We start from the raw sequence: 25,890 nt of genomic DNA on the forward strand, positions 1-25,890 counted from the left end.
ACGTCATCACGCAACCATACACCGTTATGGTTAAACACAGGCTCTAGATTCAGGGGTCAGCAACCTGAGGCAGTGGATATGAATAACTGTTTTGTTTACATTTTCATTTTTATTTATCATTGTTGTAGGTCTATGGTACGACGGTACGAAAGTCATAATATTACGAGGAAAAAAAGGCGTAATATTATGAGAATAAAGTCATAATATTAGTATATATATGTATAGTAGTAGTTATTTTCTTTTTTTCTCGTAATACAACAACTTTTTTTCTCGTAAAGTTATGACTTTATTCTCGTAATATTACGACCTTTTTCTCTTAGAGTTGTGACTTTATTCTCGTAATACGACTTTTTTTCCCTCTTAAAGTTATGACTTTATTCTGGTAATATGACTTTTTTTCTTGTAAAGTTGACTTTATTCTGGTTATATTCCGACTTTTTTTCTCGTAAAGTTATGACTTTTTTTCTCGTAAAGTTATGACTTTTTTCTCGTAAAGTTATGACTTTATTCTGGTAATAATACAACTTTTTTCTCTTAGAGTTGTGACTTTTTTTCTCGTAAAGTTATGACTTTATTCTCGTAATATTACGACTTTTTTTCTCGTAAAACTGTGACTTTATTCTCATTATAATACGACTTTTTTTCTCGTAAAGTTATGACTTTTTTCTCTTAAAGTTGTGACTTTAAACTCGTAATATTACAACTTTTTTTCTCGTAAAGTTATGACTTTATTCTCAAAATCTCAGATTTTTTTCCCCCTCGATGTGGCTGCAAATGTTTTTGCAGCTCCAGACAGATTTGTTTTTGCCTAAAATGTCTCTTTTGATAGTAAAGGTTGCCGACCCCTGCTCTAGAAGAAGTGCATGCTGGACTATGTTTAGGAAGCTGCTGAGGCTAAAGTCTGAGGGCGAAAGGGACCAGCAGAAGCTGCTGCTGCTTTCAATCTAAAGCCGCCTATAATAATAATAACATGGAGCAGATGGCATGCGTCCAACAATATGAGAGGACAAAGGAGACCGTCCAGACGGGCTGGACAGATTTAAAAGTGCAGGGGGACATATGGAGGGGAGGCATAAACCCTGAAAATTAAAAACATTGTTTGTTAAGACCTTGTTAAGAGCATTAAACTCGCACAAAACCTGTGAAAGACATGCACTCAGTTGCCAGTTTATGTTATGTAAACAATCTATGTGCAGCAAAAACTAATGCAGTTCAATAAAATACATCTTACCTTAATGTTGGGGACTAAAAGTGTTCAATATTAAACAAATAAACACATTATTATATAAATACAGATATGATACATGCAATTTAACCATGATACTGTGAAATAATCTTATACAGCTCATTATAAAGTGTTATTTCATCCTGCTTCTTTTCACAATAAGATGGTTTATTGCAGGTAATTTGTATTTAATTCCAGCAGTTTTAATTTAATAATTTTCCGAAGTCTGTCTTTAAATGAACAATGGATTTTCATTATGATGTCTTTCAATTAAGACCAGCTGGGAAGAGACTTTAGTTAGTTTTTGACAGAAATGTCGTTTCAAAATAAAAAAAGTACCTGAAAAAAACTGCAAGCAGGACAAAATAACAGTTGATAATATTTTAACAGTTTCATGAGTATAGTGCATTTTTTTGTCAATCGTTTGAACCGTTTTAGAAAAATTCATAAATTTCCAAAGTCTGTCTTAAATTCACAATGATCTTCATCATGAAGTCTTTGTCTGACCAGCTGGAAAGAGACTTTGGTTAGTTTTTGACAGAAATGATCCTTATGAAATAAAAAACGCCATGAAATAAACTGAAAAAGCAGAACAAAAAGAACAGTTCATATTAATGACCCCAGTTTTAAAATAAAATAATTTACCAGTTTCATGAGTATAGTGCATATTTTGTCAATCGATCAATTGTTGAAACTGTTTTAGAAAATTTCATGATTTTCTGTCCGTCAATTAAGACCATCTGGGCAGAGACTTTGGTTAGTTTTTGACATAGAAATGATTGTTATGAATTTTAAAAAATTACCTGAAATAAACTGAAAAAGCAGGACAAAAATAACATAATAATAATGAGGCCAGTTTAAAAAAATATTTGGACAGTTTCATGAGTATAGTGAATATTTTGTCAATCAATCAATTGTTGGAACTGTTTTAGAAAGGATTCAACTTTATGGTCATTAAGGCTGCAGTTTTTGTTGTTTCTATAAGTCGGTACACTCATTTTATATCCAAGGTTAAATATTGGAAACAACTCTCAGTATAACACAATATAATTCAACAAAACACAAACTAAAGCCTCCAAAATGATCACACAGTTGAATCTACACCTCTCCAAAACAGTTTTAACAACACAACACATTTAACTGTTTGTTTTCTTGAAAAAAAAAAAGAAAAGAAAAAAGATGCACTTAAATCTCAAAATACTGTAGTAAACAATGTACTTCTGAGGCCTGCAAAGTTCCTCTTGTGAACACAAAGCTAAGCTTTAATTATGGTTAGAGAGGCAAGTACTTTGCCAAGGCCTTCGCATGAGAGATGTAAAAAAAAGAAAGAAAAAAAAACGGTAAAAAAAACATCCCCTCATTTTTTTATTCTACATTTAATATGATGAAAACAAGGCCCTGTACAATCCACCTTCGCAGTGAGTACAATAATTATTTTACAATTTGTACACATTAGAACATGGTGCTAGACTGGTTCCACCCGTTCGAAAATGCAGTCGAGAATGAAAAAAAAAAAAATGTCTTTGAAAGCTGCACCACAAGGAACCTTCCATTCAAAGAGAGGAGATCATTTTTTTGGCCGATCATACAGCAGGCCTGAAGTGAAAAATGTGTCATGAGAGACCAAACACCATTTATGGAGCTTTTATGTGTCTTATTCCCCTGATTGATCCGTTAGATAAAAGCATGCTGTGAAGCTCTTGATCTCTCTAACCACTAGTACAGACCTGGCCAAAGTATTGAAAATGGCATTAAATATTTCAGCTATGTGAGGTGCACTTAATTCATATCAGACATTAAAACGACCAGACATATTTTCAACATAAATTAAGCACTCTTCATGTGTTCTCCGGTACTCAAAATGTCTTTTACTGCTGTTGTAAACCAGGTCTGTACCAGTTATCACTTTGTCCTCTTCTTGAAATTTAAAACCCTCTGGGAGGAAAAAGGCCAAGAGTGTCTGTCGACCTGTACAGCCATCAATGTGCCACAAAAAACAAACAGAACACATTGACATCAACATTTAAAACAGGGGAGTGAATTCAAATGTTTTCTTGGTCTCCACGTAGCTGCATGTTTGCTTTAACATGTTTACGCTCGTTCTCGACAGCACGCAGTTAATTGGCAAACAGGCTCACCCAATTCTCTCCAAAGGCCACAAGAAACATGATTTTGTACAAAACTAGATCCCCTCCTTTCATTTCTCTCAGCAGAAGAAATCTAATATTGCTAGAAAACTTCCCCATCTTTTGCATGATTTTCTCTTTTTACACATTTTTATGGAAGAAAAGTTAAGCTTCCCAGTGTTTCCCAGAATCAATGATGAAAGCACTTCCAAGTTCATTCAAACGCATAGCAGTCCACAAAAAACAAGGCTCTCAGTTTCTCTCAACTCGATGTTAGCTTTCATTGAATTCACGTGTTTTATGCTACATAAGTGTACACTTTGCGGTCCTCTGGCGTTCGCGCCAAATATTCCCTCTCAATGAGTCCTTCAATGCGCTTCTTGATGACTACAGGACTAGGGAGGAATCGTGCTCGCAACTGCTGCGTGACCTGTGGAGACACCAAAAACAGTAACGAATCAGTACTTCATCCTATCGTCATCATCGTCACTACTCTCATTTTATCATACACTACACTACACTGTCCAATACTGTGGACAAGTTGTGGTCAAAAGAAAGAAAGCGCATAAAGCATTTTTATTAAATTATATAGTAAGGCCCTGATTGTTGCTAGGCAACCACCAAATGAGTGCTAACGTTACCTTAATACAAACCATGAACTGTACGCTAGCCAAATTGTTAAAGGGCGGGTCCATCTGTGTTCTGTCCCGTATTTTTTTTTTCAAAAAAAGAAAATCAATATCAGTTTACGTTATATTTAGAATATTTTCACTGCTTTAACTCGCCATCAGACAGACGGTAGACTGAAGCTGTTATATCGCTGTCTTCACACTGACTATAAGGACGTATATATACTGTACATGTACTAGCGTCATCATGCAGAAAACTACAGAAAACCTAGTTTTTAGAAGGGCTTGGGAAAATAGCAATTTGATACTAAAACATACATACACTGACCAAAATTTGAATGTTCGGATTTGAATGCAGAAGGGACACCACTGTGCTACAGATAGATATTTATTTACAAAAAGCTGCAAAAACACACCCTGTCTCATCAGGCCCTAAGATTTCCTTTTATTGACCATGTGCGATGTTCAATTTCAACTCAATTTTAACTCCAATCAATAACTTGCCCTTGTTTCCTTACTGAGGACCACTTCTTGTAAATCATAAAGTTCCTCACTAAAGGGAAGACAATGTGCAAATGGAAATGTAGGAGCAAATGCAACCATCTCAGTTGACTGACCTCTGCTACTAGAATGTTGTGCTGCATCTTCTTTCTGGACTTCATGATGCGAACGATGGCAGCTTCGATCTCATGCTTCCTGTCGTCGTCCACTTTCTGCCGTGTCTCCTTCCTCTCTGGGTCGGACTCCCCTTGTTTAGCAGCCACTAGGTGGTGCACAACAAAAGAAAAATAAATTAAAAAGACAAGTAGTGGGACTGAAGGTATACATGTTCTTTTCCCAAATAAGTGCTTTAAATAATTGACTGCGATCAGGTGAAAAGTACTATAATAGTACTATAAAGGCAAGGCAGCGCCTTTACCACCTCCAACAGCTGAAGAGATTCAGAGTCTCCCTGAGGATCCTTCAGTCCTTCTACTCTGGAGCTGTAGAAAGCCTCCTGACAGGAAGCATCACTGCCTGGTTTGGCAACAGCTCTGCGCAGGATAGGAGGGCTCTGTAGAGAGTAGTGCGTTCGAACACACTACTGGAACCACACTCCCCTTCCTGCAGGACCTGTACACCAGAAGGTGCAGAACCAGAGCCTATAGGATTATGAAGGATCCTCACCACCCAAACAACGGACTGTTCCAGCTGCTAGCAACGGCAAGCGCCTCCGCAGCCACGCTCCCAAAACAGAGAGACTGAGACGGAGTTTCTTTCACCAGGCCATCAGGACTGAACTCTGACCTCTCCAGGGTACCCACCAAGCGCCACATGCTGCCCCTCTTATCCATACACGTTCACACACACACACACACACACACACACACACACACACATAGGGCTACACAGAGAATACACACACACACACACTCATTATTATTCTATTGACACACTTATATTTATATTCCATATTGTATATAGACCCCTCTCACTGTAAATGATGCCGTTGTCCCTACAATTTTTATTAGATTTTAAAAATATTTGTATAGTTGATGTTGTTTTGCACAATCTTGTGAGCACTGCCACTTTGCATGTAATACCTTTCCTTGTCTTTAAAAGCTGCATTACAGATCAGTGCTGCAATTTTATGAATTGTTTTATATGTTCAGAAAGCGCTTCAGACCACGTTCAACATTTACAACATATAACAATCCATCCGAAATTCAAAATAAGACATTATGTTACTGTACGTCTTAAGAGAACATGATTTTGTGTACCTGTCTGGATCTTGACACGGTGAAGCTTGGAGGTAAACTGGTCGTTGACTGTAAACACATGGCCGTTCTCGATCTCCTTGGACTTGGGCTCCTTGGTGAGGACTCTCTGAGTGGGCTTCCCACAGGCCAGAGACTGCAGCGCTCGCACCAGCTCCCTCTCTGGGATGTCCGTCTCCTGCTGGATCTCCTGCAGGGTGGAACGATCACATTCGGGATCATAAAACAATAAGCAGGCAATAAGCTGCTGTTTAAAGGCTATTTGTCTTTCTTGGCACGGCAAGTTGTTTTTGTCAAACTAGGGGAACCTATTAATGTTACACTGCGTTGGGCAGTAAGGTATTAAATTGCGTACCTCAAAGATGGACTTGTCTCTGTTGTTGAAAAGCATGAGGATGGTCATCTGGAAGGTGGAGACCTGCAGGATGTGCTTCCTGGTGTTGGAGCCGGTAACCTGGGCTCCTCCAACTACGACCTCTGACCCGTCCTCCTTTTGGCATGTTGGGATGAAAAACAAGAATCTAAAAACGTGATTCAGAATCCCCCTCACCGAGAAATCATGTTTTCTGTTACTGAAAGTCCTCAAAAATGTAGATTTCCTTGTTACTCAAATAATAACAGAAAATTATCACAACTCCTTGAAAAAATGACATGACAGTCTACCAGTTCTAATTACTTGACAGTTTTGCATTCCCAGCATAGACTGTGTATAAGAAGTAGACAGTCACCGACATCACTCATTGGTTTGTGAACTATGGTTTTGAAGCCTTGAGTTTGGCATTTTGGCCGTCGCCATCTTGGTTTTTTGCAATCAGAAGTGACACAAGAGGGTGGAGCTAAGTACAACTGAACACTGAATAATACATTTTTAGGCGACCAAAGTGTTACAACTTGTTAACTTTCATGAACTGAAACCACATTGTGAAAGGGTTAAAGTTGTAAGACGAAAAAGCAGACAACTCCCAGACCGGACAACGCCGTGGTAGCGACCTGTCAATCACACGGTAGCCACGCCCTAAAGCATCCCCTGCTTTATGGTCTATCTGACACTAAATGGGACCATCATTTACTGAATGAACATCATGCTGTATTGAAGAAGACTTGAAACTAGAGATTGAGATCATAAACTCATGTTTACAATGTTTACTGAGGTAATAAATCAAGTGAGAAGTAGGGTCATTTTCTCATAGACATCTATACAATCAGACTTCTTTCTGCAACCAGAGGAGTCGCCCCCTGCTGGCTGTTAGAAAGAATGCAAGTTTAAGGCTCTTTTGCATTGGCTTCACTTTTCAGACGCGGAGGTTGCCCACTGGTTCTCAGTAAAATAACGGAGTTGTTTTTACAATAATTAGTCACATCAACACAGTGTCCATTACTCTGTGTTTACTTCAATGTTACAAGGTGTTTTTTGCAATACATTTAAAAAGTATTATACTTTGAAAATAAAAAACACTTACTTATAAGAATAAAACATTATCCGACCTCTGAAAATTGGCAACAACACTTTGGAAAACTGAAACGGCACTATGGACGATGCATGGCGAACTAAGTCACCTTGTTATTTTCAACTGTACATTCACATGACACTATAGATTTCACATTTTTTGTTTGTAAAAGTTTGTAAATCATTGCAACACAAACTGTGCCATCAAAAAATAATTGAAAATCTGTTCTATGGCATAATGACAACATACAGTATTTTTTTAATTTTGCTGATGTTACATTTTAATGTGGCGTGTACCTTTTTGATGGGACCGTAGAAGGTGGCGTTTAGATCTGCAGAGCCCATATGGTGCTGCAGTGTGAGTTGTCTTCCGCTGTGCTTACCAAGATAAAACCTACAAGCAGAGGGGAGTCACTCCAGGTTAACATCTAAAAATAGTCAATGTAGCATAATTAATCCAATCTTATGTGTTAGTAGGAATAGATACAAGCTTATATCATCAAGAATAGGTCAGAAACTGAAAAAGGTTGTTACTCTGGTCATCTTCCAATTGTAACAAAACATAATGTGACTTAGCAAGACTTCCTTTTGGATCACACACAAACTAAATTAAACCATTCACACATACTGTATAAACTATACACTCCTGGTGATACTGAACTGACCTTCTAAAGACTTCAAACGCATGTCGCGGTGAAGGGGGGATGTTGCACTTGGGTGTTGCTGATTGTGTTGGCCAGTATCCCGTTGTCAGGACTCTCACAGTGAGATCAACTCCTCCGAGTGACACCTGAAGTTAGAAAAAACACAAGACGCACAATACGGTTTCAGTCTTCACTGATGTAAATACACACTGCAGCTCACTGCTACTGTACACTGACTTTTATTGGTGCAACTAGGTTAGAAACAGATAAAAAAAAGGCTTAACTTAATTAGACAAAAAGTACTTACAGGCCATTGACACAAACTAGGTACATGTGCTGTTTATCTGAAACGGTTCACTGTGTGTGTGTTAATCACCAAATATTTTGATAATCAATTAATATGTTTGAGCTATATTTTAAGAAAAAAAGTCAAAATTCTCTGATTCCAGCTTCTTAAATATGAATATTTTCTGGTTTCTTTACTCCTCTATGACAGTAAACGGAATATCTTTGAGTTGTGGACAAAACAGGACATTTCAGGACGTCATCTTGGGCTTTGGGAAACACTGATTGATATTTTTCACAATTTTCTGACATTTTATAGACCAAACAACTAAACGATTAAAAGAGAAATTAATTGACAGATACTGTATATCGACATTGAAAATAATAGAATAAATTAGAAAGAATAGGTTTAAAGGACCTTTTATCTATAGACTACTAAGCAAAAACATGCAAATAATTACTGTATACTCCACAGGTAATTCACTAAGTTAATTCCCAACATGAATCACACTGACAATCCGATACAGTGACAGACACTCTGGTGACAAAAAGCCATGTGACAGCACATCACAAGCCAGTAATTAGCACCGTGTATTCCCAGGATATGGATAGTTAGATGCATAATTGTTTTTATGTAACTGAGCAACGCAGCCATGCACTGATTACAGATAGCAAATGGGCTCATTATTTCTGACAGAATGAGTTTTGGCGTGCAGCGTCTCCTCACCCCGGTTGTCTGTAGATGTTGTCTAAACTCATCCATGGTGGTGTTGGAGATGCTCATATCCCGGAACATGCCCTCCAGTTTAGAGGTGAACTGACAGCCGCACTCGGTCTAGGAAATGAAAACCATAAGAGGGATCACATTTAGTTTATCAAAAGCTGTTAAAGGTAAATCAACACTCACATGGCGGCCATCAAATCTTTGTAACAGCGGCAAGTGGACACAGCCTGCTTACTGTGTGTTTCCTCTATCTAAACTTTGTAGTGTACATATGCATTGAATAAAGCTCTTTTTTAGCATTAGCTGCCTCCCAGTAAATTTCTAGATATCCAGTTCTCATCTAGATGCGGAAGGTTTTTCATTCAGCCAAAATCTCATTATTTGATTCCAAAGAACATAACGTGGTTATATCACACTCCTTCTCACCTTGAGCTTTGAGATCATGTTCTTCTCAGAGTCGTCAGAGACGCTCTTGTTGGTGAGCAGCCTGCGGGCGAGGTGCTGCTTGTAGTACCTCTCAAACACGTCCTTCTCCTGCATGAAGCGGAACAGCACCATGGCCTTGTCCAGTATGGACTCCACCTCCTGCTCTGTCAACTGGACAAAAAACAAAATGATGCAGGTTACATAGGATGGTCATAAACAGAGCCTGGACTCCCTATTGCCCTTGATACACTTCAAGCTACTCCAACAGGTTACACATTACAAATAATTAGGATATTTCCTAGGGTTAGACCCGAATATTCAACTATTCGGTTATTTATTCGTTAGGTAGGTATTCGGTTTTCAATTTTGGTATTGGGATATTAGTTGTTGTTTTTTTAACCCCTCAGGATTACAAACATGCATAAAACACACTAAAACTTTTGAAAAGTGCTTCTTATTCAATAACAAATAACAATACAAAAAACAATACTGTAGAACAGAATGCCTCTTAATAAACTGAATGACACGTGTTACAGGGATATGCCGTCCAACTCAGCCTAGAACGGAGAAATGTCTGGCGGAGTCCTTCCTAAGTCATGTCAGCCAAGAGCCCTTGTCGCCGTTGCTTATGTTGGAGCCAAACACATGTGGGGCTCAGGCCAAAAGGGCTGAGAGGAAGCCTCCGCAGGCCGCATTACACCCACACTTATAGCCGGGATCTGTGGTGCGTATATGCGTGGAGACAGCAGCCTCAAAACGCCACCATTTAGGGGGAGAGGTCCCACAAGATGCTGAGCGCAGACAGAGGCGTGTGTGCACAGTCCACACGAGGCGTAAAAACAGCACTCATGGACTCATCATGACACATTTTTCGAAAAAGCATGTAAGCCCCAATATTCACTACTTATATAACATAAATAATATAAGCAATAATAGCATTGCTTGTTTGGGTGATAAAATCTAAATGTTTTATGTTACAGTGTGATGTCAAACGTGAATAAGCAGGCCAGTAACATCTGTGGCGTCTCCTAAAATAAGAGTATATGTCCGTTAGAGGGCTCACCCCTTTTACTCCTTTCTTCAGTTTGTCATCAATGAAGAGTGAGAGGTACTCGGGCGAGCGAGAGTTGAGGTTAAGGAAGTACTCAAAGTCGCCTGCAATAGTTTGCTTGAAGAGCCGGTCATTATTGAAGGACTCCTGGAGGAAACGGTCAAAACGTGACTTCAGGTCCAGCAAACCCTGCAGGAAAGGAGACAGGGATCATAAGGAATAATACAGCAGCAGGTTACATTAGCAGCAGCTTAACACAGCAGTTACAGCTCCAGCTGTAGCTACAGCAGAGAAAAGTTGGTCTCATCAACAAAGAGTCGGGCTGCTGTCGGTTAGACGAGAGTAAGAACAGGAACGTAGGAGTAGAACCAGGGTTTACATTAGCCAGCATACTGTATGCCTTCTTTTTGATGGTATCACGTGTAGTTGTCCAACAGATTAAACTGTCCAACATGTCTGTTGGGAAATATGCCAAATAATAAATTAATTCATAGCATATTAAATAGCCTAATATTGTGTGACCTATGTTTCCAATACAACTTAAATATAAACTTATATTATACAAAAGTTAACATGCCTCCGCTGCGATTCTAATCCAATACACTTTTTGTCAAATTCAATAAATATCTGCTCACAGTCTGTTGTCTGTCCGTTCTGTGTGTGATAAAAGAGAAAATCTTCATACGCAGCCAGCTGACTGACTTGTCTGGGAAACAGACAACGTGGCTCGGACCAAGCCACTAGGTACCAAATGTCATTTTTCGAATGAAGCTTTGAATGTCTGTTCTCTTTTTTTGACCACAGTGAAAATGTTGTTTTTGAAAGGTTAAACGCCAACAAATATGGATTTGAATTTCAATACATTTTGACTTTTGGATTAAGGACTGAGACAATCACAGTGACGAGGGGTGCTGCAGCACGAGTGTCTGTGTGTCTTTGAGACAAACAGAGAGACAGAAAGAGGGGAAGAAAAGGTGGACTATTGCACGCAATGTTTTGGCAAGGTATTAATAATAATAATTCCAATGTCAAAGTTATGAATGAAGCTTCAAACTATTCGGCAGCCCTATGAACCACACAACACTATTTTGAATTTGATAAATGCGGAAATCGGATCAACCAGCCTATTATTGTATTTTTTTAATGCTGCTTCATCATTTAACTTATTTTCAAGTTATGTCAAATGTAGGCTTTTATATGGCTATATTAAACATATGTCTGGTAGTTGTTTATATAGCCGTAATTCTTGAATATTAAAGGACATATTGGCAGTCAAAAAAAAAAGTCATGGTAAACCCTGGATGGCATTGCAAACAGACTGTTTCACACAGGAGCTTTAAAAAGATGAACATAACGAGACATTAAAAAAGAATGCCTTCTCTCTGGTGACCCGAATGACCTCACGTGTTATTCAGTACAGTGCAACGACACAGTGTGGTTGAGGGCAGAGACCATCATGGCTTGTGGCCACAAGTGCAGAGGGTCACAACAGTTATGCTCTGCCGGGAGGCGATGGAAGTACATTATGGTCGAGGCTTGGCACGCAATGTGCGCAGTGCTAAAGTGTGCAGAGCCAGTAGAAATTACTCCATGAGCTCTAACAAGGTTAGATCTCTCTCATTCACCTAAAATATGTGCATTTAGAAGGTCATAGTGTGCTTCAACAGAGACTGCCTACTACTGTTGCAGCAGCAAATTAATTGAACATTTTACAACACGCTCCTGCAGATTCACAAGAATGAGCGATGACATCCCTGCACTCTACTACGGATGTCACAAGAACTGATACTTCGGTACCAAGTTGAAATGTTGAAAACCTGACGGTACTTGTTTTTCTACAGTACCACAGGTACCATCAGGGCTCAAGACTAATGTCATCCCGGGGATGATAGAAAATGTGTTTGGGACACTGTTTTTTTTCTCTGATAATGCTGCATTGCAAACAACAAATCCTTGTTGAAATCGGCAGGACGAGAGCTAGTTAACGTTAGCCGTTAGCTCCCTGCAGGACTGTGCTGCTTACCGGCTGCTAACGGGTAAAGTTAACCGTCTCCTGATGCACCGTTGTCTTACCTGGATGTAGTCTACAGGGTTCTTTCCCTCTCCCTCCTCTGACACGAGGGCCTTTCCTTGCTCCCGCAGGTATGAGCTCATGCACTCACACATGGTCTTCAGCCCGTTGGGAACCCTGCTGAACAGCTTGTACATGCACGCCAAATCTGTGATGGATATGCACGAATACACAAACAAGCACACATGTTTAGAAATCTATTTCTACCAACTGAAAAGCACTGAGAAGCTGAGATCTGCTGAGGAGGAGGCTTATTTGTGCAGAGTGAAATAAAATACCTCTGAGCGTACTGATGATGTGAGAATATTTTCTGAAGGCTGAAGCTACAGTACTACAGTCCCAGTTTAATCTAGATCTAATCATCAAAATTACATTCCTCATATTTGTGACATGAGCAAGGGGAACACTGTGATTAAATTACTGATCCAGTAAACTATACATCTCTTGCAAGTGACAGTCACACAGTTTATTTAAAGAGCGTATCTGGAGTGAGGCATGAAATTTAACTCTGTAATTAAGTACATTTAAATAAACAACCAACTACAAATGCTAAAGACATGAAGCTAAGCAGCACAGGACTGACTGCAGCACCCTTACCGTCTGTCTTGCCGTTTTTGAGCATGTGGACGAGGCCAGAGTTCTCCATCTCTACGATCGTCTTCATGTGTTTGGAGATGAGCTCCCGTTCCACCACCTTGACAATCGGCTCTTCTGTGGATTTATCCAGGCAGTGCATCACTCGCTCAATCTCCTCATTGATTCTGGCCTCCACCTTCTTTATGTACACACTGGCACTGTTTTCTGCAAGGAACTTTTGGCTCTCCATCTGAGTGAAAACAAGAAACACTTGTTAGCTGGAAAAGACAAAAGATTCCCAAACTCCTTTCCATTTTTGGTATTTTTTTTCACAATTTAGTTATCTGGCCTATAGTACATACTGCTATATAAGTTGTATTGTTAATCCTTTCAAAGATGTTTCGAGAATCATCTGTATTTACACTGTATTTTATTTATATGGACCCCAGAAAGGGAAGATGTGGCCAAGATAATTGGGATCCAAATAAAAGATAAAACAATGAACAGTCAGGGAAATGATGTACTCCCACACACCTGGAAAAACTCTGCAGACATTTCTAGGAACGGAGCCTCAAAGTCTTCTTCATAAACAGATCTCCCTTCAAGGCCGAGGATCATTAACATTTGGCAGGCATTTCTAATGGCCCCCCTGGTGGAGAGGAGAAGCAGACCAAATGTTGAAGGCACAGTCAGTCATGAAAAAGAAAGTAATTGCTATGTACAGAAAAAAACATTTCTGGATTTCACACTTACTATGGCTGCCAAATAACTTTTGATTATTCGGTCATCAAAAAACAAACACACGAACAGCGCAGGCTCAGAAAATTCAATGTTTTATATGCCAGGGGCTGTTTCAGTGAACAGTAAGTAGCAAATGTACTTGACAGCTCTTTTATTGTTTATGCCAAATATATGCACCCTGTGATGATTTAACATTTCCCTTCATTTTTTTCACCCCAATTTATGTACAACTGAAATTAAAATGAACTTGTCAACATCAGTTAATTAGGTTGTCATGCAATCGATCCTGTTTGTGAGTCCTACCTGTCCACCACCTCCCCTTTCCTCTCGCGTGCGATCATGTCCAGCAGGGTCTGTCGGAGGTGGTCTCTGATGCAGCCATAACGAACCACTTGATCCCTAAAGATGATGAGACCCAGGTTGTAGACATTCTCTACGTTGTTCTGCTGTACGTACACCCGATCCTGTGAGACATACACACAAAAAGGACAACAATGAATACACGCATCTTCCCCTCAACATCTGTTATGAGGTTAAATGTGTTTCTTTGTCATCCTTTAAAGTGGGTTTAAGCTCAAGTGTTGTTTAACTGAATATAAACACTGAATTAACACATTAAAACAGTTTCAGGTTGATTTTCAAATACATATACACAAAGTAATGAAACGGACAGCTTCGCTATTTACTGGCTCGCTGCCAATTCTTCTGCCTTTTTCCCTTTCCTGGGGATCCTCGCTTGCTCACTCGTTAGCGGCATGAAGGGAAGCGGGCATTGGTCTGCATGTGCTGCTGGCGCTGCATTGCTGCAGAGCCGGTTGATGACCGGCAAAGTTTCACTTGAGGGCATTACGTGACTCGGCATTATATCAATTCACTTGACGAGGGCGGCTTCAACCACAGGTGCCCTTCCCATGCACATTAGTTTTTCATTAAGAGAAAATTACTTCCCTTTCCCTGTCATGTGCACGCAGCGCAGGTATCCAGCCAGAAAGCAGACGGTCCGCGAAGGAAAGTATCAGGGGAGTTATTAAAAAACTTAACAAATATTCAATTAATGTTAGTCTAATGTAGTGGGGTTTTTTTTTTTAAAGATTATTTTTGGGGCTTTTTGCCTTTTACCTGATAGTGACAGTGATAGTTATGAAAGGGGGAGAGAGTGGGGATGACATGCAGCAAAGGGCCGTGGGTCAGATTCAAACCTCGGGCTGCTGTGGTAAGGATTCAGCCTTGGTACATGAGGCAGGGGAGCCCCAGTCTAACATAGTTTTAAAATGTTTTTCCATATGTTGTCATGTATGAAAAGACCCAAAATAAACACTGTAAGTGGACTACTTGATTACTATAAGCTCATTAATTAAAACAGCATTTGTATAGGAATGATTCCGTCCCAAGCTTTTTGATCACTATAAGCGATTTCCACTATATATGCAAATATGACCATAATGTATTTCCACACAATTTCTGGCACTGACAACAATCCTTCTACATAAAGGTCAATCATGTCACAGTCACAGGCTGTCATTTGTCATATCAGAATCAGAAGCCATTACGCTAATGTTACAATTGCTGATATAATCAAAAAAGTTTAATTATACCGTGGTAATCACAGTAGTTAAGAGTACTAACCAATACTTCAGTATTTTATAGAATGAAGTCAAATAGTATTCCATGTATGTGTTGTTTTTATTGTTGTAGCTCAGCTAATAAATGTTTCACTACTTTGAATCTACATGTACCTGAATCACAACCACTGTGACAGAAGACAATTTTTCTTTAGTCAGAGCAACCATGAATAAGAAGCAAGGCTGGACACGATTATTCGACTATTCGATTATTTGTTTGTTGGGTAGGTATTCGGTTTTCAATTTTGGGACTCGGATATTATTATTATATATTTTTTTATCCTCTTGGGATTACAAACATTCATAAAACACTTCAAACCTTTTGGAAAATGCTTCTTATTCAATAACAAATACCAATACAAACAACACTACTGTAGAATAACAGAAAACAAATGAATGTGGAATTAAAAATTAATGCCTTTAATTCAACCTAAAGACACGTGTTGCAGCGCTATGCCGTCATCTCAGTCGAGAACGGAGAAATATCTGCTGAGTCCTCCCGGGTCATGTCATGGAGACGAGCCAAGCCAGAGCCCTCGTCACCACTGCTTTTGACGGTGTGCAACCCAGGCAAGGCTCGGTTGGAAAGGGCTGAGAGGAAGCCGCTGTAGGCTGCCGTTTAGGGGGAGAGGGCCGGCAACGTGACTTTGAGGTCTACACTCGCACACACACAGAGGGATGAGGAGTGGAGGCCAAGTAAAGGCGTAAAAACAGCACTCGAGGACTCATCATGACAAAATTGTTTCACGAAAAAACATGAGTGGGGGACGCCTCCGAGTGTGTGACAGGGGAATTGTGCTGTCTGCTTTAATTAGTCTGTGCTGCCTACTAACCAAGCGCTCCTCTGGTCACTGCTGTCCCCCCCACCCCGGTCGAACTAATGACCAGTATTTAGTTTTAAAAGTCTGTTGTATTCTCTGATGTGTGCTGTTGTTAAGCTGTGTAAAATGTGTTCAATGAGAAACATCAGCTACTCACCATATACATCAGGATGTCTCTGATCATCACCATAGCTGTTTGATGGTCATTCCAGGCCTGATTTAGGGTTTGAAGGAAGTTATTGTTTAGGGAGTTGAGGACATCTTCTCGTACCTTTAGGGGAGACAAACACACATGCATGAGGTGGGTATACTACACCAAGTTCTTCAGTGTGTTAGTGACGACACAATGCCTGACCAAGGGCAAAAATCGTGTTCTTGTTCAAGAGGAAAAAAGCTCCTGCATTAAGCCAACACTTACTTTTGTGATTTCTTGTTCATGCAGTCTTTTAATGGGACCTTTGCTGTTTCTTTCATACCCTTTCTCTACTAGTCAGGCATACAATAGCTTGATAACAGTCCCACTGCAGTGTGACTCAGCATTGTAAACGTCTCTGTAGAGTAAGATTCTTAAGGGCACACCGACCTGCCCCCTTTTCTCCTTCTAGAGAGAGATGATGAATTATCACCTCTGCCCTACTAATACACAAGATCAACCCTCACAGACCCACTAACATCTTCTTATTCACAGCCAGATCTAATGTTGAGGAGCAAGATAGAAGATAAGCCATAAATCTGCCTTTAAATCAAAGACTCATGCACACTCATCACTTACTTATAAAAGTAATTATGAGGTTACTATTGAGGCTTGGTGCTGATAAGATGAAGCTTATGTTCATCTGTTCTGTTAATTTCTAATGCTGCTGCTTCCATCATAATAAACATGATACAATATTACAGCAATATACATAAATTAACAATATTAAAGTATTGAATGAATGCTATTTAAACATTACACTGTACATTAGCGTAGTCTCTGCAGCTTTCTTAATGCATACTGGATGCATAATGGATTATTTTCTCTGTACATTGCACATATACTTGATACTGCGACATTTTGCACTTTCAAGCACAAAATTGTACATCTGTTAAAAACAGATATTGTATATATAATTTTTACAATATTTTTTTAAATTTTTCTATTTTATCTTTATGTTTCTTGAGTTTTGCAGTATTCGCTTTTTATCTTTTTTATTTTCTCTTACTATGTTTATTGTTATGCAACAAAAAATGAAATGAAATAATGACATATTTAGAAAGATGTGAGACTGTAAATAATTGAAGTCGAAACAAGAGTGTGATTTCTTCCACTGGCTTCTAGATATTAGATATTAGATATTAGATATTAGTGAGCGTGAAACAATCAAACTTTATTTATATAGCACCTTTCGAACAAATCAAATGCACTTCAAAGTGCTTTAAAAGCGATAGGCAATTGACAAATGTTATAATGATCAACAGTTACTCAAAGTAGTAAAATGTTGATAAAACAAAATATGAGTAAAATAGATATGAAAATAGTATAAAAATAGTATGAATAATAAAACCACAAAAATTATAAAAGCCAGACTAAATAGATGAGTTTTTAGTTTAAGTTTAAAAATATCAATATTTTCAGCTCCTCTCAGATCCTCTGGAAGGCTGTTCCAGCGACTTGGAGCGTAACGGCTGAAAGCAGCATCGCCAAATGTTTTTGTTTTGCTTCGAGGAACAGCTGAAAGAGAAGAACCAGTCGGATTGGAGGGGATCTTCCTGGTTCATAAACCAAAAGCATTTCTAAGAGGAAGTCTGGTGCATGGCCACGCAGTGCCTTATAAACTAATAAAATAATTTTAAAATCAATACATAAACTATAAGGAAACCAGTGTAAAGACTTTAAAATAGGCGTAATGTGCTCTTCTTTTGGTCTTTTTCAGCACTCGTTCATTGTGTATACGGCTGTTGCCATGTTTTTTGGTGTCACAGGGGGAACATTAGAAGAAGCTAAATTAACCTGAATGCCAGAAGTTTTGCAGAAAAAAAGGCTTCATATTTTTAGTGAAAAGGTGGTCATGGATGAGCTGACATGCATGAAGGTGTGCGGGATTTTAAGCTCCTCTTCAGCCTAGATGAAATTATAGGAATTGTATTTGACACCTCTTTTATGCTGGCTTCAAATTGCACCTGCTGTTCTGGCTGCCTGGTCAGTGCACAGCAGTAAATTGAGCTGAGGGTATAAACTCAAACAGTGTTATTGTCCAAAGAAATGTTTCATCTCCAAATCCTTCTGTCAGTAATTCTTAATGCCAGCAATTATTAGGCCTAATACAATCTATTTAACCAAACTGAGAAGTAGAGAGACTTTCGCATAGGAAGAGGCTTACAATATATCTTTAAAGGGATAGTTTGGGTGTTTTGAAGTGGCGTTGTATGAGGTACTTATCCATAGTCCGTGTTTTACCTACAGTAGATGTCGGTCGGCACGCCCCCATATTATAATATATAGATATATTTAGAATATTTTGCCTTTAACCCTTTGCTGTCTGACGGCAAGGTAAGGCCGTGAAAATATTAGAAATATAGCGTACACTTAAAAAGATATAATTTTTTTAGGTGGGCCTTGCTTTTAGGTAGCTAAAATACGTTTTGCTGCCAGCCCCGTCCACAGCATTACTTTACTTTGTTCCGGTGTTGGTACTCCCCATCGGAAACATAGACTGTATAGCTGTCTTATAGCAAGGTAAAAAAGCAACAATATTCTAAATATAGCGTACACTTAAACTGATATTGATTTTTTCAGGTGGCTAAAATAGTCCACAGCACTATATTGCTTTGCTCGCGGGCTGGTACTCGTCTGTTTCTCCAAACTGGGGGTGTGCTGACCGTCATATACTGTAGGCAATACACTGACTATGGATAAGTACCTCACACAACCCCACTTCAAAACACCCAAATTATCCCTTTAAGATCTAACAGTTGAGATGCAAAAAAATCATCATCTTGGAGTTGTTTTCAATACTTCAGTCTGGTTGAAGTGTCCGAGGATAAGTCTGTAGTTTTTTAGGCTGCCTGCAAACCATTACTACTGTCTTTCTTCGAAAATGATAACAGGATCATCATTAGATAATAAAAACACACTCAGATGTCGGCTCTCTCGTCTTTGAACTGCCGCGTGTTGACATTCCCTGACTGCTGATTTACTAAACCTGCCAAGTTGAGAATGTACATTTAATTAAGCTGTAAAACCACCTGGCTGCTATTCAACAGCAGGCTGCTGAAATATTGCTCACTGGGTGTATGCACACTGTACGCTGCACAGAAGCACTCACTGCAGATATCACGGCCAAACCTAATTTGTTACTAATCATATGCAACAAAGAACAAGTGACAGCTTGTGAAAAATATTCACTGATGGGTTTTCAAACTTATCAGCAGGAATTTGAAAACACATCTTAGTAACAGGATCAGCAATGGATTGCCGTCCCTGATGCAATTCTTTTTAAAGACTGCTCAGAATAATCCACTTCACTAGCATTTCACATGTCTGACATTTCACTTTCAATGGATTTCTCCAGGCAAATAAATCAACTGAATGTACAGTTTGAGACAGTTGTGCTCTGTCAAGGCGCCATACTGTTGCACTCGTAACACACAAGGCAAAACCTGTTTCATGAAAGGCTAGCAGACAGATGACAAGCCTTGTGCAGCTGAAAACCCAGAACAAATAACAACTCAAGGACCTTCGTATCCACAAACCTGGGCACTTCCTAGCCAGTCACAGAAATGGGGAATCCGTCAAAAGGAGGTCTGAGTGATCCTTAAAGAGATTTACAAATCTCCCATTACACAAGACAAGAGTAATAACCTCTGAAATTGTATTCCCTAGCTTTCTCACTCCATTTAATACTTACTCACCCTCACAAGGCTGCTCACAAATGGAAACAGCTCATGTTTTTTGGTATTACCTTTGTTGTGCAAGGACAACACACAGGCTAATCAGTAATATGAATCTTAATATGAAGCCTATGACAGATTCTGTTCAGCATCAAGTAGGCTACTGAAAAGAGGCTGTCCTTCATCTTAAAGGGATAGTTTGGGTGTTTTGAAGTGGGGTTGTATGAGGCACTTATCCATAGTCAGTGTATTAACTACAGTAGATGATGGTCGGCACGCCCCCAGCTTTGGTGAATCCGAACTAATCAAAGTCACACAAAAACACAAACAAACTAACCAATCAAGGCAGCGGGAGACCACCAACTTCTGTGTTCTGAGAGGTCAAATTAATGTTTTTTTTCTCAATGGAGTCTGGTTGCTTAGGGGAGAGCATAGATAACGGTTTCAGTTCCCTGTCGGAAACATAGAATGTACAGCTGTCTCACGAAGGGAAACCGACAAAAATATTCAAAATAGCGTACACTTAAACTGATATACATTTTTTTAGATGGGCCTTTCTTTTAGGTGGCTAAAATACATTTTGCTGCCTGCCCCGTCCACAGCAGTACATTGCTTGTTTCTCCAAACTGGGGGCGTACCGACCGTCATCTACTGTAGGTAATACACTGATTATGGATAAGTAACTCATGCAACCCCACTTCAAAACACCCAAACTGTCGTTTTAAATTCAGCTCCACAATTAATATTTTACTTTACCTATTATTGTAGTAACTACCCACATGTCAAATCTCTTTGTACTTCAAACTGTTAGCTTTCAGCATTTCTAAATCAAAATCTAGTCTTAGATTTCCACAAGCATATCTTACTTGAGTGAAATGGCAGTCAAATATACTTTAAACATAACAAAAAATAGGTGCGGCATAAAGCATGTTTCAATTCATTCTGCCATCAATGTGTCATCACTTGACTTGAAGTGTCAGGCAAATTAACCAAGCTTAAGAGGTGCACCTCTGTGTGTTATAATTTCCTTTGATAGAGTAAAGTAGCACATTTGCTCGCTGAAATGGCAGCGATTTAAGGGTGTTTAAGGAATTCCTAATGTGTTTACTTACAACAGGAGTAATTACCTTGTCTTTATAATCTCAAAATCTAAAATATAATCATGCCTAATGTTTTTAAAATGCCTGCAATCTGTGTTATTCTTACTTTGTTGATAAGGTGTTCTGTGACGACCTCCCGCAGGCCCGTGTACAGCTTCTCTCCGTGTTTGTGGAGCACCATTGTGTAGGCGTTCCTGTACAGTTCCTCAAAGCTCAGGCCGCTGTTGTTCTTCCTCTGAATCTCCTGGATGGCATTCTTCAGAAGGTCCCAGATGTTGTTGACGTACTTTTCATCCATCGTCATCTGCAAAAGGCCAGTAATGGTTTGAATAAGATGACTCACATTCAATGATTAGTTGTATCAACACTTAGAGTAAGGAACTTGTTCCTAAATAAAGCCTCACAATGCAGATAGACTCCCACCTTTGTGTAGTTTAGTTGTAGATGTAACATTAAAAGGGATATATGCTTGGTGTGGGAAAAAAAATTGATAAGGCATTGTATCACGATATTTTGCATGGCAATAAATATTATATTGATACACGGACGTCAAGTATTGATCTTTTATGATATATACTATTAACCTCTTAAAAATCCGACGGCTATTATTCTGTCTTTCAGAGGTTGTAGCAGGCTCAGTCTTAAAGCTAGTGTGAATATACTGGTATCATATGAAACTAGAAAACCTAATGAATCAATTGGTACCAACCATGTCATAGCTTTTCAAGAAAATGCTAAATAACGCTCCAAAGTTACACAAAATTTTGGTGAGGAAAAACTGTCAATTGTTGGTGTACGATTCGTTATTTGAATAATAAATAACAATTCAGTAAATTTATATCTGTGTGTTTATATGTTACATTTTGTAATTCAAGTTAAGAAAGCAATGTTTAAGTCACAAAGTGAGGCAGCTTATTAATCAAACACTGGTATCGGATCGGTACTCGGTATCAGCCGATACCCAAAGCTCAGGTATCGCTATCAGTATCTGGACTGAAAAAGTTGTATTGGTGCATCCATATGTGCATATCTGAGATTACTGAGGACTGGGGTTCTGTATTAGTGTATCCGCTAACCCAAGACATTTCTAAATGTGGCATGAGGCTGTACAGTCCTTATTTGCTACTTACAGTATGCACACTGAAACCTACTGTAACTTTAATTTTTTAAGTTTTATCAAATAGGATTTAAAAGCTGGTGGTTGCCGATGAATGAGAAATGCAGGACAGGATTTTTAATTCACCAGCCACTATAGACAGTGTGTGAATAACCTGTAGTTCTGCACAGTACTAAGCTGCGGTAAATCCTTATAATTACAAATAAGAAGTTCTTGTGGACTTCCTAATAGCCAAAGACATATTGGCCAAAGGAGAAAACGTAATATGTGACACAGCTAGTGAGGAGGAACTGTGTGTGCGCCTCCTCACTCAGCAGACAAGCCCAAACACATGCATGTCAAGATGCTGCTCTACCAGCCAATCTGTCAGGACTGGGCCACATTCAACAGGCTTCACATGGGTCCTAAAAGGTCCTCTCTGTATTAACACAATAAGCTATGTGGCCACTGTCACCTGCACACAACCTGAAATAATCATAGGAGGAGTAACATAACAAGTATCTGGTTGATGCACAGCCAGTCACAATACAGGCTGAAATTTCAATTTAAGCAGAATGAGGTCAGTTATTAAATGAGATGACTTGCAAGACAAAGGGAGTGCCAGGTGGGCGAGGAGAGGAATCACAATGTTAACAATGAAATAACAGAAACCAGACTTTAGATCTACTACTGATACAGCACATTAATGCAGAACTAATGTTGGGGTTTGTGTTTTTTTTTTTGCATCCATATACAGATGTTAGAAATGTTATAATACTTGTTGCACACAGTTGGGAGTGCCAGGTGGACGAGGAGAGGAATCACAATGTTAACAATGAAATAACAACAGCAACAAGACTGAGATATCTACTACTGATACCAGCACATTAATGCAGAACTAATGTTGTGTGTTTTTCTTTGCATCCATATACAGATGTAGAAATGCTTGTTGCACACAGTTCTAGGGAATATAGCTGACATTTCTTTGCATTTAAAAGTCAGTCAGACACAAATACATCATACATTTGATAAAGAAAAGCCAAAAGCAATCAAAACAACAACAGACACAAGACTTTAAATCTACTACTGCTACAGCACATTAATGCAGAACAACTGTGTGTTTTTGCATCCATATACAGATGTTAGAAACATGAATGCTTGTTGCACACAATTATAGGGAATATAGCTGACATTTCTTTGCACTTCAAAGTCAGTCAAATGTAGAGCTGAGACACAAATATGTCATGCATTTGATTAAAGAAAGTCAAAACAACAAGTGTCAAGTATAAGGGGTAGCATCATGCTATGTCGACATCTGCTAGCTAGCTAGTTTGCTTGGGGAGTTATGAGGCATTTAAACACAATTACATTAATAAAACTCACTGAACTGGTAATATAACACAGTAACTATGTAACCAACCGATTAAGAGTGGAGAACACTGCACTATTTATCTGCTACACTTTGTTTACAGATAGGCACAGTCATATATCTGCAGCTCAGCTGGTTAGCATGTTAGCATGTTAGCCAGGCAGCCCCAGACCAGACCACGGTGATCGAGTCGCCGCCTGGCCGGCAGACAGAGCGCCTACAGCGGGGAGACTTACAGGAAAGGCCCGTATCCTCATCTTGGTGTCCTTCTTGGTGCCGCCTTTGCTGAGATTGGACATGGTTGCCTCCGTCCTGTGGGGCTCTCTGTATTCACATGAACGTGTTCTCCGGGGAGGGACAGGACTACAGGTTTGTGGAGCAGCCCGACGAGCTTTCACTCGGCCTCGTCGCTGCACGTCCCGGCACCGAGACTTTATTGTTGACAGCAGCCAAACAGACAACCAAGACTTCTTCACACAGCGATGGCGGACTACCTGCAGTTCTCATTGCGCAGAGCTCACGCACACCAAGCCTCGCGAGAGTTTTGAATAATTTGGAACATTTATCTCAACTTTACTTGCACCTGTACTTTAGACTCTAAAGTACAGGTGTGATAATGTACTCTAAAGTTTAGAGTACATTATCACACATATACTGTATATTACAGACAGCTCAGCAGGGAGTATTGATATTATATCCTTCCAATAGTTGTCTATTCTGTACTGTATTACTGGGGGGGATGAGCACAAGGGTGCTGTAATTTATCAATGGTTAATAATTAATAATTGATTTAAGATAAGATAAGATAAGATGAACCGTGAGGGATACATAAGAATGGTTGTGATTGTCAAAAAGAAATCCTACAAACTGACAATACAGTTGCCATCCAGGTGATAATTTTAGGCTGTTTTGGCTGTAGGCATCAAAGAAAACAAGTGTCAAGAAATTCAGGTGTCAAAGCAGCAACATAAGCAAACAGAGTGAAACACAGGAGAGGTAAAGGTATACAAAAATGATAAAAACAATAACAGAGATATAAAAGATACAGAGTGAATGGGTGAACATAGTGTGTGCAGTCTGTCAATAAATAAATGTAGTATGTACAATAAATAAATGTAATATGTACATATGTGCAGTCTATAAAGTGGTATATAGTGTAAAGTGCGCCAGTGGTTAGAGCCCAAGATGGTTGCAGATAGTGCATGTTTAAAGTTCTTAAAGTCCTAATAGTTCTCATATGGGGGTCAGCCTTGGTTGTGGAGCCTGATGGCTACCAGCATGAAGGACTGACCCAGGCGCTTATGGAGAAGGAGTGGGATTAAATACTTTTATACTTTTTCTCACTCCTTTTTTGAATATGTAAATCAAGGCATCAAGTGTTTAACAATTTATTTTCTTATGCTTTTCATTGTATGTAAATACTACTTGTTTCTGACTGTCCACTTGTTGGTATAATCATTTTAAAAAAAAAATTTATTCTATATTCTACATGTTCGAAATACATTTTGAAATGAAATGAATGAAATCAATATGATGTTCATGTCCTTTTTGTAAAATAATTAGTGAACTGTTTTTCATAACTTTTTTTATTATTATTATTTGTGAACAAATATAATTAATGAAACATTATTCAAAAGTTTTCTGAATCTGCTCTTTTTGGGAAAACATTTCCAGAAGAATTAAATGTTCAGACAAAGACAATGTACAGCCTTTTTATGTACTGAAACTGAAAATACACTAAAATCCTGCATTTCAATTTTACCCACATGCAGAAATACTGTCAGAAAAAAATATATATTATAGTATCAAAAGTAAAAAATACTCATGCAAAATGCCCCCTGTCAGTGTTATGTACATGTGCATATTGTAAAGTCAAATAGTTTCTGAGTTTTCATTCTACTATTTTATTTTTCAGATAATATGCTGGTGTAAAGTCCACCATTGTGATTTCCTTTGTTTTATTTTAGTGTGTTTTGTTTTATTGTGAGTTTTCTTTGTGTTCCAGCTCAATGTGATGTGATTGGGTTGGTTTGGACTGTGATGTGCTGTCTGAGACTTTGGACCAGCTGGATGAACTCCTCTCCGGCGGCATCTCTTGGCAGATTATTATTATGATTATTATGATTATTATTGTTGTTGTTATATTTTTATTGTTATTATTGTTAGCTTATTATTATTATTATTATTAATAATAATAATAATAATAATAATAATGTTATATTATTAGATTGTGTGGTGGTACTTTATGTTTGAGAATCACTTGCTTTCAAGGGGATGTACATTGTTAGCTATTCTGCTTTTTGTATTTTA

At 38.8% G+C, this 25,890-nt stretch overlaps 1 protein-coding gene across 2 annotated transcripts; it reads right to left on the reverse strand.

Annotated features, from left to right (window-relative positions):
- Positions 1-2,577: 2,577 nt before the first annotated feature.
- Positions 2,578-24,092, reverse strand: cul3b (cullin 3b). Of its 2 annotated transcripts, none has more exons than XM_074641805.1 (16): positions 23,817-24,092; positions 21,222-21,419; positions 16,303-16,416; positions 14,006-14,166; positions 13,496-13,610; positions 12,983-13,211; positions 12,388-12,533; positions 10,327-10,503; positions 9,264-9,434; positions 8,841-8,948; positions 7,850-7,974; positions 7,482-7,578; positions 6,093-6,227; positions 5,741-5,927; positions 4,598-4,743; positions 2,578-3,781 (listed from the first exon to the last, which is right to left on the reverse strand). In XM_074641805.1, exons 1-16 carry the CDS (start codon positions 23,877-23,879, stop codon positions 3,650-3,652), a joined length of 2,304 nt encoding a protein of 767 aa, XP_074497906.1. In that variant the 5' UTR covers positions 23,880-24,092; the 3' UTR covers positions 2,578-3,649. The 2 variants fall into 2 exon arrangements, with proteins under 2 accessions (XP_074497906.1, XP_074497905.1); XM_074641804.1 differs by having other exon boundaries at positions 6,093-6,224; positions 23,817-23,894.
- Positions 24,093-25,890: the final 1,798 nt, after the last annotated feature.

Source organism: Sebastes fasciatus, chromosome 7 (genome assembly GCF_043250625.1).
Source record: "Sebastes fasciatus isolate fSebFas1 chromosome 7, fSebFas1.pri, whole genome shotgun sequence".
NCBI lineage: Eukaryota > Metazoa > Chordata > Actinopteri > Perciformes > Sebastidae > Sebastes > Sebastes fasciatus.

What these genes read in the sequence shown, in the direction of transcription:
- cul3b (XM_074641805.1), bottom strand. Translation starts at nt 23,879, where the DNA reads ATGTCCAATCTCAGCAAAGGCGGCACCAAGAAGGACACCAAGATGAGG. An exon ending in ACCCTGTAGACTACATCCAG is followed by an intron (nt 10,504 to 12,387) that starts GTAAGACAACGG and finishes CCTTTCCTGCAG; the next exon opens with GGTTTGCTGGACCTGAAGTC. An exon ending in ACATGATCTCAAAGCTCAAG is followed by an intron (nt 8,949 to 9,263) that starts GTGAGAAGGAGT and finishes TTCATTTCCTAG; the next exon opens with ACCGAGTGCGGCTGTCAGTT.